Raw genomic sequence first — 12,684 nt, 5'->3', positions numbered from 1 at the left:
TTTTATTATCTCTATTTTGTAAAGAGTGGAGAGGTGATAGAGATTTCAGGAGGTTAAATAACTTGTTCAAGTAATTGGAGGAGCTGTCACTCAACCACAACTGTGAGTCCAAAGTTCTGATTCTTAAGTTTCCATTCATAACACTATACTGATAATTGGCTTACAGGCATATTGGGAAAATAAATTAGAAAGATATGAATTATTATAATCTGAAAGGGAATAACCTCATGAGTCAAGGTTGTAAGATTACCATTATTATTATGTCACTGATTATTACTATTAGCAATATTATTTCACTTTCATACTTCACATGAATCTGTCTACTTATTATAAAAGTGGTTTCCACTTACTATATGAGTTCCTATTATAAGGAAAGAACTCTCTTTTAGAGAGAAAGCAAGTCTTTAAATCATAATAAACAAAATTCCATGTAGTTTCTGAAACATTTGTTAAGTATAATACCTACTATGTGCCAACTTGTAATGTGCAACTTGGAAGGTATAGAAAGATGAGTAAGACAAAGACTCTCACCAGCAAGACAAGTGTGCACAGAATAACACAACTCAAGGCAGAATGTAATAAGTGTCCAAACACACACAGAAAGCCCTCTGCTGGTTCAGAGGAGAGAAAGATAGCACACAAGCCTCAAGGGATCAAGAAGAATTTCATATCCACATCTTGAAGGACAGACAGAATTTGGAGAGACTTGGATGGGTAAGAAGATGGGATTCCTGAAGAAAGGAATCTAGTAGCAAAATTAGACCAGGATGTATCACACTTATAATACATCAGTGGGTGACAATACAGACTATTACCAATCAAGGAAGCTCAGCAGAGCTTCTGTATCCACAGTTTTTATTGGAGCTTCAGTTTGTTTATATCTACTTTATATCTTTAACAAATGTATAAAAGCTTTCTATAAGTTTTGCACATTTGGTTAAGTTTATGCATAAGTATTTTTTGTTGTTATTGTAAATAGATTTATCTCCTCCATTAAAACCTCTAACTAGTTATTGGTCATATTTAATGAGGTTATTAATTTATATCAGGTGATTTTGTATTCAATTTTACCAAATTCTATCATTGTTTATAGTAGTCTTTTTCACTAGTTCTTGATTTTTTCAAATATATAATATCTACATTATTACATACATTTCTAGAAATTCTACAATTTTACTTTGTATTTTCCATTTAACTCGAGTCTTTAAGAAAGAGTTTTGATAACTTGTTGATTATTTCTGGTTTAACTGTAATTTTGGAGGGAAAAGAGCTGGATTATTACGTCTATTTTCTAAAATTAACTGAGGTTTTTCTTTGTGTTTTAATGTATGGTAAATGTCTACAAATAACCAAAAGCACTAGGAAAAAAAGTATATTCTTTACTATCAGGATTCAGAGTTCAATGTATAGCTATCTGAACTACCTTTTTTTAAGGCCTTCTATATTCTTAATATTTTTTAATCTCACTGTCTTGAAAAAATGTTATAAAAATCTTTTGTTAATTGTGTCTGTCCATTCTGTCTTTCATATTCTATATTTTCTGTTTGTAAAAGTTGTAAAGATATTAGTGACTATTACATCTTTACTGTGTATTGTATTCTTTAGGTTCATTAAATGGCCTTCATGTCTTTCAATGTTTGTTGACATGAAGTCTATATTTTTCTGATATTCAGATCATGTCCTCTGCCTTCTTTTTATTTTACTTGACTGATATATCTTCATGTATATTTTTACTCTTAGCCTTTCTGATTCACTTTTTTTCCTTGATATGTTTTATATAACACCATGGAGTTAGATTTTGCTTTGTTAAGATCAACTTTTTTTTTTCTTTTATAGGTAAGTAAAGTCCATTTACATTTATTAATATAATCAATATTTTTTCTCAGTTCTGACATATTGTTTTATATGTTATTTCTTTGTTGAATCATGTGTAATTGCTAATAGCCTATTGTTTATGACCTACCAAAATGCCAATTGTATCCATAAATATTTACATATTTACATATGTCTATGACTTTTTATGCTCACAGACATATACAATATGCATGCAAAGTGCTTTACTTTGTGATTTGCTTTACAATTATTCTTTCTTTAGAAATTTAGAAAGTTTTTTTTATATTCTAGTGGTTACCATTATTTAATACTCTAATTTCTTCTATAAAATCTCAACCAATAATCATTTTTTCTCCCCTCTTCCCTTCCCACTATCCACATTGTCTCTAGTATTAACTTAATGAAAAATTTTAAGAAAGCTCAAGCTTCAACTACTTCCATTGTCAGCCTCAAGCAATATCCTCTTGCTCCCACCTAGCACATATCAGGCAATCTGTAAGATTACTCTTCTTTCCATTTACTCACCCCTTTCTTGTCCTATTTTTGTTAGTTTTTATTATATGACACTGTCAAAGCACACATCAACAGTACACTTTTTAAATTCTTATCTCCAATTTCAGGTTGTTATTCTACATTTAAGTACATTCACACTTATCTCTGAAAACTTGTACTGAATTTTCTAGAATTACTTATTGCTTGTCTGAAGCTCATTCTCCAGTAAATTTCTCAGGAACAGCTCATGAGAGTAACATTCCATGAGATCTTCAGTTCACAATGCTGGATTTTTCCTGTTAACTCATACAACCTTTGATTCTCATCTTCTTTTCATGAAATCATTTAAAATATTTCTCTTTTTGTTGTTGTTGTTGTTGTTTTGTTTTTTGAGACGGAGTCTCACTCCGTTGCCCAGGCTGGAGTGCAGTGGCTTGACTGCCTCCCGGGTTCCCGCCATTCTCCTGCCTCAGCCTCCCGAGTAGCTGGGATTACAGGCGCCCACCACCACACCCGGCTATTTTTTTTGTATTTTTAGTAGAGACGGGGTTTCACCATGTTAGCCAGGATGGTCTCGATCTCCTGACCTCGTGATCCGCCTGCCTCAGCCTCCCAAAGTGCTGGGATTACAGGCATGAGCCACCACACCCAGTCCGTCTCTCTTTTTTTTTTTTAACAGAAAATGATGCTGTTGATAATTCTGATTTTTATGTGTGTTTGTTTTTGAGACAGAGTCTCACTGTGTCACCCAGGATGGAGGAGTGGCACAATCATAGCTCACTACAGCCTCGAACTCCTGGGCTCGATTGGTCCTCCCACTTCAGCCTCCCAAAGCGCTGGGATTATTATAGCTGTGACCTGAGAGGTCTAATTCAAATCTGATTTTTTATCGCTTAAAATGACTTGGTCTCTTTGTCTGAATTCCCAAAGAGGTTGTTTTTGTTTTTGTTTTTTCTAACTTTTAACATTCAGTTATTTTATTAGGATTTCCTTGGTGATAACTGTTATGGGTTGATTCCTCCAGTTAAAATAAATATGTAAATCTTAAAACTTCTATTTCAGCAAACTGTTCCTGATTTATAATTTTAATACTCGTTTTCCTTCCTTAGGGACTATTTTGTTGGATCCTCCATTTTTTCATTATTTCTTTATATTTACTTGTCTTCTCATCTTTCATTTTCTCTCAAATAATTTTTATCTTTTCCTTTATTTCTGTTTGATTTCCTTCATTTTTCCTTTTTTATCTTTTGATTTTTCTCACTGTATTTTTCCATAGTATCTTTTTCCCATGTATTGCTACTTATTAGTCTTTATTTATAAGTGTATTTTTTAAAATAACTTTCCTGAGTTCTGTAAGTTCTCAATTCATAGCCATTGGCTATTTAACTATTTCTTCTATTTCTGGTTTATACTATTATTTCAAGGTATCTATTGATTTTTTAATTTATTTTCTCTCACTTTGCTATTGCATCTGTGATATTATGATTTTATATACTTTATATATAAATACACGTATATAGGTTTTCATTCACCATTCCTGGATCATGACTCCATAACTGGTTACAGTTTTTTTATAATCTGGGGTGCTTCATGTCTCTGAAACAGGCCTCGAGAAACAGAATCTCTCTCTTTAACCTCCTGTCCTCCTCTCACCTGCCCAAGGCAGGACTCTATCCTGATTATGGGTTAAAAGACTCTCATTCAGAGCGGGTCCTGCCCCACACCCTAGAGGAAGGGATGCTGCAGAGAGAGGCCAAAAAAAAAAAAAAGTCTGAGCAGACAGGCCTTCTGGGTTTAGATCATGCACTTTTTGCCTGGTCACATGTCTACATAGTTGTCCATCATGCTTATGTTATGAAGCCACCATAAAAACCCAAAAGGACAGGGCTGAGAGAGCTTCCAGATAGCTGACACGTGGAGGTTCCTGGAGGGTGCTATGTCAGGGGAGGACATGGAAGCTCCGCACCCCTTCCCCCGTGCCTTGCCTTATGCGTCTCTTCATCTGTATTTCCTTCTCCATGAAACAGGAAAAACACCCGGTATTTCCTTATCTATGAAACAGGGATCTTTAGTGATATACTTGTAATATACTTTATAATACACTGGTAAACTTAAGAACTTATGTGTTTCCCTGAACTGCTTCAGCAAATTAATCGAACCCAGAGGGGGTCGTGGGAACCCCAACTTGAAGCCATTAGGTCAGAAGTTCAGATTTGCAGCAAGGACTGTCTGCCACAAGGGTGTGTTGGCGGGGGCAGTCTTGGGGTCTGAGCCCTCAGCCTGTGGGATCCGATGCTATCTCCAGGTAGCTAGAGTGGGAATTGAACTAGAGGTGAAATTGAGGTGAATTAGAATTGAATTACTTGGTGTCCCCTGTTTGTCAGTGGGGAACCCCCCCACCCCAAAGAATTTGGCCATAGAAGTCTTCTTTTGTGTTCATTGCTGTGGCGTGAGAGCAAAGAAAAAATTTGATTCGGGTGTTTTTCCGAAACAGAATGTTATAGTTTTCATCTGCTTTGTGTCCACTTTTTCTGGTGTTATTTATTTCGTTATTACCTTTTTTTAAATAATAACTTTGAATTATTTAGACTATTTTTTTTTCTGTGTGTTCCCTGTTTAAATGAAATGGCTTTTCCTAGACTATTAAGGGACAGTTCCTGGTCAGTGGGGGCCAGGGGATGAACTAGGGTCACTCTCTCAGCTTCATCTTTGCTTGTTATTAAGAAGGACTCAAAATACATCATCCCATCCATCTCTCAGGCCTACGCCTGGCCAAGAAGGTTTCCTGCCTTCGGTTCTATGTTTCCCAGAGCTCTCCCCTTTAGACAAGTTATTTTTTTGTTACATGACTTCCCGGGATCTGACTCCTTTGGGCCCACAACCTCCTCCCCACACCACTTACCATCTCAACTGTCCAGAGTTACTGCCCGGCTCAATGTGTCTGCTTCTGGCGGTTTTCCCCTCTGGAAAAGGATATTATTGGATATTTTGGCAATCATCCAGGGTTTGCTCTACTGCCTCACTCTCAGGTCTCTTGTGATGCTGTCTGCAGGCTCCTGCTTTCACTTGCAACTCTGAGCATATCAGAATAGTAGTTTCACAGTTATTCTCAGGCTTGTCCCACACAGATTTTTATTCCAGATTAGGCCTTCTTTTAAGGGTGAGTCTTCATGGGTGATTTTGGGTTCTATAGCTTACAGGGCTTGTCAAAGGTTTGCATTGAGCCCACCACTCTCTTTTCCTGTTTCTGCCACCTCGCACCATCTGAACCCCAGTGTTTCTACCCTGCTCAGTTGCTGCCACGACTCCACAGCGGATTGCCTTTAGGTGCCATTTCTACATGTGGTTTTGACTACAGCAGTACTGTAGGGTTTAGAGATGTTTCCTATCACCTAGTATTTAAAAATATATAATCTAGGCATATTTTTACACTATTTCTAATTTTCTGTTTGGTTTTCTGGAGGAGTTTTGAAAAGATTAAGAAACTACACTGCCACCATAATCTCACTAGGACCAGAACTCAGGATCAATTTTTCTTAGAGAATGTGGAAGAATGGAGCTTCCACATATTCTTTATAAAATCTTATAATTTTAGAATGTGAGTTCTCTAAAACTCTTTAAGATCACAGAGTCCAATACCTTCCTGTAATAGGAAAGATAATTGAGGTCCAGAGAGTGAAAAACAAGGCTTTCTCAAAGTCAGTGTAGAAAGTAGTAGAGCCAAGTATAAAATACAGCTTTCCCTTAATCTTGGTGTTAGAAGGAACCTCAGGGCATGTGGTCCATCTTCTTACCCAGTGCAGAATTCCCCAGGAAGACAGGCAGCCAATATCCCCTTGAATATCTTAAAGGATGAGATGTCTAACTCAACCAGTTCCCCATGTGGTAAAGACAAACTTGTCTTTTTACTTTTTTCCTTTTTCAAAAGTATAAACGGAGACACACAAGGATGAATTGATGCAGGTGTTATTGCGTTTGTTCCCTGTTTCCTCTCAGTTTAGAAGCTGACTTGGAAGCACCTCTAGGTTGATTCACAGCCTGAGTTGGACACAATCTTTAAGTTCATCTAGTCTAGTGGATTCATTAGTCTATGCTTAAACATGCCTGGCAGCTCACTCTATCATCAATTGTTCAGGAGTTCTTCCTAAAGTGAGATGATGCACATGAGCGTATTTGTGGATTACACAACCTTATATAAATCTAAGATTGTCAGATTTATTATGTTGAATGGAATTTTCTCCCTTTTAACTTCTAAGCATTGTTCTTGGTTCTGCCCTCTGAAGCTATGCAGAAAAAGTCTCATTACTCTTGTACTTTGCAATGCTTGAAACGCTGAAAGACAGCTATGGGGCTCCTTCCTTGTGGCTAAGGCTTATCTTTTTCCATGGTTATAAACAAAGCCAGCACTTTTATTCCTCCTGTGGCATTGTCTGCAGTACTCCCAGCAATCTGTTTTTTCTCCTTTAGCACACTAAAGCTTATTAATGTTTCTCTTAAAATGCCAAAAATAAACAGAGTGGGACTCGACTTTCTTTGTCTCAGCATCACACTTACATCAGCACAGTGTAAGATTATGAGTCATTCCAGTGCTTCTTATTATGCCTTATTTGTTTTCAGCTTGCAGTCAACTAAAAACACCTAATATTTTCTAGTGAACTTCTAGTAAAGCGGTTCTCCAACTTATTGGGCATGGGCCGTTGATATTTTTGTCCTTGATGTAGGAAAATAGCTTTGTAAGCAGCAACACAAGTCCTTTCAGAACTCCAGTGACTGACTGAATCTGGGGACCTTGACTCTTTTGGGCATCAAGGTTTTCTCTGATATGCTCCATCCCTTTCTTGGGATTTAATTCTTCCTTGGCTATATTTGTTCTATTCCTTTTCATTTGACTATCATACTCCTAGATATACAAGTCCAAAGAAAAGTAGTGGGTGAACAATCCCCTTCTCACTCTTGGTAATAATTTCTACCACTTTCTACTACTCCCCTGGCATCACTGCTGTTTTCTTTTTACCACTGTCTGTACCAGTATATCATTGACTACCCAAGCAGGGGTGCATGCTGGTCTCATTCTCCTGTTTACTTTTTTTTTTTCTTATTAATACAGTATTTATTTGTCTTTTCTCCGTCAAACCCTGAGCCAACCATGTTCCCCAGGCTGCCTGGGGAGGTATAGGAAAAGGAACACACAGGGCCCATCAGACATGGAAAAAAGAACTGTGGGAGGTGGAGACGGCTCCTTCACATGGCGAAGAGGATGAGAAAGGCCACCATCAGGCAAAAGAGCCCCAAGGCCTCCCAGAGGGCAAAGCCCAGAATGGCATAGGAGAAGAGCTGTTGCTTCAGAGAAGCGTTCCTGGCATAACCAATGATGAGGCTCCCAAACACAGTCCCAATCCCAGCCCCAGAGCCAGCCACCCCAACTGTGGTAGCCCCAGCCCCAATGAATTTGGCTGCCATGTCTATGTCCCTTGAAACGGCACTGGTTTGGAAGCTGCAGCTAGGGACAAGTGAGGTAAGGGGACATGAGACTGCCAAGCTGCTGAGACTCTCATCTGCCATTGTCTCCGGTCATTTCAACACCACTGCAGATAGTGGATGGCTCAGCAGCTGTGAGGTGCTCTTGACCAAGGAGGGAGTGGAGATGAATTTGGAGCAGGCATACATTTTTAGGGGGTGAGGGGCTGTGGCAGGAGAGCTGCTCCCAGTGCAGAGAAGACAAGAGAGGACTCTCCTGTTTAAACATACAGTGGGGGGTCAGGGAGAGGGCATGATCAGGAAGACATAAAATTGGATGGTACATACAGACCCTCTTTAAGAGGCAGATATCTGCTGTCAGTACCTCTTGACATACATTCCGCGCCCACTCATTATCCAGGACAACACCTTTATATCTTCTAATCCCGGTATTTCCTTATCTATGAAACAGGGATCTTCAGTGATAACCTACCTTTCCTTTGTAGGATAACCTACATTCCCTTAGGACATTCCTAATAATATAAATTATTCTTTCTCACTGCCCTATTTACTATGCAGACCTTATCTATTGAGGCTGTATGCTAAAGAAGACCCTTATGGTGCTAAGGAGTACAACCTGGGGCCAAGAAGTCGAAAGCCTTCACCCTAGTGTGAGTTGTCAAGTGCTGGCTGGCCAGTTTCCGTAAAGGATCCAGTAAACCACTAATGAGAGCCTCAAAAATAAACATACCACAAAACAAACACATGGAGAGAAAAGGTTAAGTTAACTTGTAAGTACTTTCCTATCATTTTTCCTGATCATGCCCAAATACTGGTCATAGGATTTCCTTTTATGTTGATAAGGGAGAATGGAGGCTGTGAAGAGGAAGTAGGACTCAAAGATGAGAACAAGGGTGAAGCATAAACTGGTCTATGAGCTGGGATTCAGACAGCATATTTCCCACTTCCAAAATTGTGGTGAACACCATGAGGTCAATAAACATTACTGAGAGAGAGATGTATTTTCATATTTATTCACTACTGAATGAATATAAATGAATATATACATATACTTTTGTACATCCACCTACTCATATGCCAGTCTGAAAGACAGAATATTCCCATTACCCATCATGGAATTCCTCTGTGTGCCCATCACCACTCTCATCTACTTCCCTATTCTCTTAGAACCTGTTTTTTCTGTTTATCGATCTTCTGTTTTTCTTTATTGTTTTATGGCATACATTTTTATTTCTAAACAGGATATTATTTAGTCTTGCATGTTTTTTAACTTTATGTAAGTGGAATTACACTGTGTATTTCTTTGTCTTGCTTTTTTGTTTATTTGTTCAATTTCATATTCCTGAGATTCATCTATGTTGCTGTAAATTGCTATAGTTCATTTGTTTCTACTGGTATATAGTATTCCATTTATTCAGCAATATATTATCCATTCTATTTGGATTGTTTCTAGTATTTTTATTTTTATCACAAAGAATGCTAGGATTAACATTCCTATGTATGTCTCCTTAGGGTATGGACCAGAGTTTCTCTAGGTGTATATCATGGAATAGAGTTGCTAGGTCAAAAGCTATATGTATTCTTAAGTAAACTGGATAATTCTAAGTTAAAAAAAACTGGCACCAATTTTCATTTTTACATACTGTGTATAAGAGTTCTGATTGAAGTCACATCCTTGCCAAACTTGAAGTAGTCAAACTTTTAAATTTTTGCCAATCTATTGAATATGAAATATTTCCTTATGGTTTCAATTAGCATTTACCCACTAATGAGGTTGAATGTTTTGTTTTATGGTTTTCTTCATTTCTTGTTCTTTATCTTTATCTTCTTGTAGTTTATTCATTTTTATGGATGTTTGGGTAGTTCTTGATACTTTTTTAATAGATTCTATATACTAATTATTTGACAATTATATGTGTAACACAACTTTCACTCAATTTGTATGTTGTATCCTTAACAATTTTTATTTCCCTTTGAAAAATCAAACTCCTTAATTTGAATCTAGTTTCACTGGGTGGTTTTTCAATGCATGAGATAATATATCTCCCCAGTCTGTCTCTTTCCTTTTTATTTATGTAACAGTTAATTCAATGAGCAAATGTTTTTAATTTTGATATCTGATTTATTAGTTATTTCCTTTTGTAATCGTTGTTTTCAATATTTAAGAATTTTTTTTTTTTTGAGATGAAGTCTAGCTCTGTTGGCCATGCTGGAGTGCAGTGGCGCGATCTCAGCTCACTGCAACCTCCGCCTGCCAGGTTCAAGCGATTCTCCTGCCTCAGCCTCCCGAGTAGCTGGGATTACAGGCGTGCACAACCATGCCCAGCTGATTTTTGAATTTTTTAATAGAGATGGGGATTCACTGTGTTGGCCAGGCTGGTCTCAAACTCCTGACCTCGTGATCCACCTGCCTCAGCCTCCCAAAGTGCTGGGACTACAAGCGTGAGCCACCATGCCTGGCTAGAAATTGTTTAACTTCAGAAAATATCTTCCTATTTTTTTCAAAAATCTTTACATTTTAGCTTTTAAATTTACATCTATTTGTTATTTGTTTTGTATGGTGAGGTAAGTGTTTGGAGTTAATTTGTTTCCCCACGTAGATATTCAGTTGACTGAGCACAATAGTTGAAAATACTCTTTTTTTTTTTTTTGGTAAGGTGGAGTCTCGCTTTGTCACCCAGGCTGGAGTGCAGTGGCATGATTTCGGCTCACTGCAACCTCCACCTCCTCGGTTCAAGCAATTCTTCTGCCTCAGCCTCTTGAGTAGCTGGGATTACAGGCATGTGGAGGCACATGCCACCATGCCCAGGTAATTTTTGTATTTGTAGTAGAAATGGGGGTTTTACCATGTTGGCCAGGCTGGTCTCGAACTCCTGACCTCAAGTGATCCACCTGCCTTGACCTCCTAAAGTGCTGGGATTATAGGCATGAGTCACTGCACAGGGCTGAAAAACTTTTTTCTATTGAATTACTTCAGTGTCTTTATGAAAAATCAGTTGACTGTATCATTGTGGGTTTATTTTGAATTATCTATTTTGTTTTGGTAGTTTTCAACCAATATGTCTTCAAACATTTTTTTTCTGCCCCATTCTCTGTCTCTTCTTTTGGGTCTCCAATTACACATATATTAAACTGCTTAATATTGTTACATGGGTTTCTAAAGCTTTGTTTCTTTTTATTCAATATTTTCCTCTCCATTTCTCAGCTTGTGTAATTTCTAACGTTCTAGTTTTAGGTTTATTGACTTTCCTCTACCACCTTCAATCTGCTATTAAACCCATTTAGTGACTTTTTCATTTTATAGTATTTTTCCGCTCTAAAATTTTCATTTTGTTCTCTTTTATAGGTTTTATTTCTCTAATTATATTCCCCATCTGCTCATTATGAATATATCTTCCTCTAAGTTCTTAAACATATTCATAATAGCTGCTTTAAAGTCTCTGTCTTCTAATTGCAACATCTGCATCATCTTGGAGTTGGGGTCTTTTGAGTTATTTTAATCTTCGTTATTGGTCACATTTTTCTATTTCTTGCACATGTGTATTGATAATTGATCGATACTGGACATTATAAAAATTTATGTATAGAGTCTGAATTTTGTTATTTTTCCCTGAAGAATTATTTTTGTTAAATATGCTGAACTTGAAACTCCAAATTTTGTCTCTCTTGCAATGCATGTGTGTTGTTTTCTTTTTTCTTATTTGTCACACTTCCTTCTGGGATTTTCCCCATGCAAAGAGAGTTAATGGTCAGCCAAAGAATTAGGTGGATTTTATGTGCAGATTTCAGGGTTCATTCCTCTGTGGATCTCTATCTTCTAGGATTTCTCACCTAATTTTCTACCTTTTTTGCCAGTCTCAATTTCTATTCCTTAACACATTAAGCCAATAAGACTGTGGCTTTCTGCACATTGGGATTTGTTGCATTGGAGAGTGCCACAAACTAAAATATATCCTTCACAGTTAATTTTTATACCATTGATTCCTCATTAGTTTCTTCCTGTATTTGGTAATACTCCTGTTTCTCTAAAAACTTAGATAATTCTAAAAATATTTTCCCATATTTTTAATTGTTATCTAATGAAAGACTAATGCAGCCAAGTTATTCTACTGTTACTAGAAGCCAGAACAATTGATGTGTTTTTTTAAATTACATTTTCTCAGTGTTTTTTGCTGGTATAGAAATGCAATTAATGTTTGTATGTTGATTTTATATCCAACATCCTTGCTTAACTCTCTTCTTTATTCAAACACATTAGATCATTGCAGGTTTTTTACATATACAATAATATAATTGTGATAAATCACACTTTTGTTTCCTCTTTTCAAATTCTTCTACTTTTTATTATGTTTTCTTGCCTTTTGGTACTGGCTAGGACTTTCAGTGCAATGTTCAATACAAGCGGTAAGAATAAACACTCTTGACGTGTCAATTTTTTTGCCATTAATTAACAGTTGATTTGAGGTTTCCTGTGGCTTTCACTTAACTGTTAAATAAATTATTCTTTTTCTAATTTTCTAGTTTTTTAAAAATCATGTAAATGTGTAGAATTCATAAAACACTCATCTACATCTATTCAAATAACTATATGATTTTGATTTTTTTCTTAATGTATTAATGCATTGAATTATAGTAAATGATGGCCTAATTTTTTTTTTTTTTTTTTTTGCAACAGAGTTTCGCTCTGTTGCCCAGGCTGGAGTGCAGTGGCACGGTCTTGGCTCACTGCAACCTCCACCTCCCAGGTTCAAGCAATTCTCCTGCCTCAGCCTCCTGAGTAGCTGGGATTACAGGCACCTGCCCCCACGCCCAGCTAATTTTTTGTATTTTTAGTAGAGACGGGGTTTCACCATGTTGCCCAGGCTGGTCTTGAACTCTTGA

General features: G+C 37.0%; 1 protein-coding gene across 1 annotated transcript; it reads right to left on the bottom strand.

The window, feature by feature from the left end:
- Positions 1-7,403: 7,403 nt before the first annotated feature.
- On the bottom strand, positions 7,404-8,203 carry LOC100993691 (ATP synthase F(0) complex subunit C2, mitochondrial-like). Its single transcript, XM_034945879.3, has one exon. It carries the CDS (start codon positions 7,885-7,887, stop codon positions 7,567-7,569), a length of 321 nt encoding a protein of 106 aa, XP_034801770.1. The 5' UTR covers positions 7,888-8,203; the 3' UTR covers positions 7,404-7,566.
- Positions 8,204-12,684: the final 4,481 nt, after the last annotated feature.

This window comes from Pan paniscus, chromosome 1, assembly GCF_029289425.2.
Source record: "Pan paniscus chromosome 1, NHGRI_mPanPan1-v2.0_pri, whole genome shotgun sequence".
NCBI classification, from domain to species: Eukaryota; Metazoa; Chordata; class Mammalia; order Primates; family Hominidae; genus Pan; species Pan paniscus.
Note: the sequence above shows the minus strand (reverse complement) of the source record. Positions and strands in the feature narration are given on the sequence as shown.

What these genes read in the sequence shown, in the direction of transcription:
- LOC100993691 (XM_034945879.3), bottom strand. Translation starts at nt 7,887, where the DNA reads ATGGCAGATGAGAGTCTCAGCAGCTTGGCAGTCTCATGTCCCCTTACC.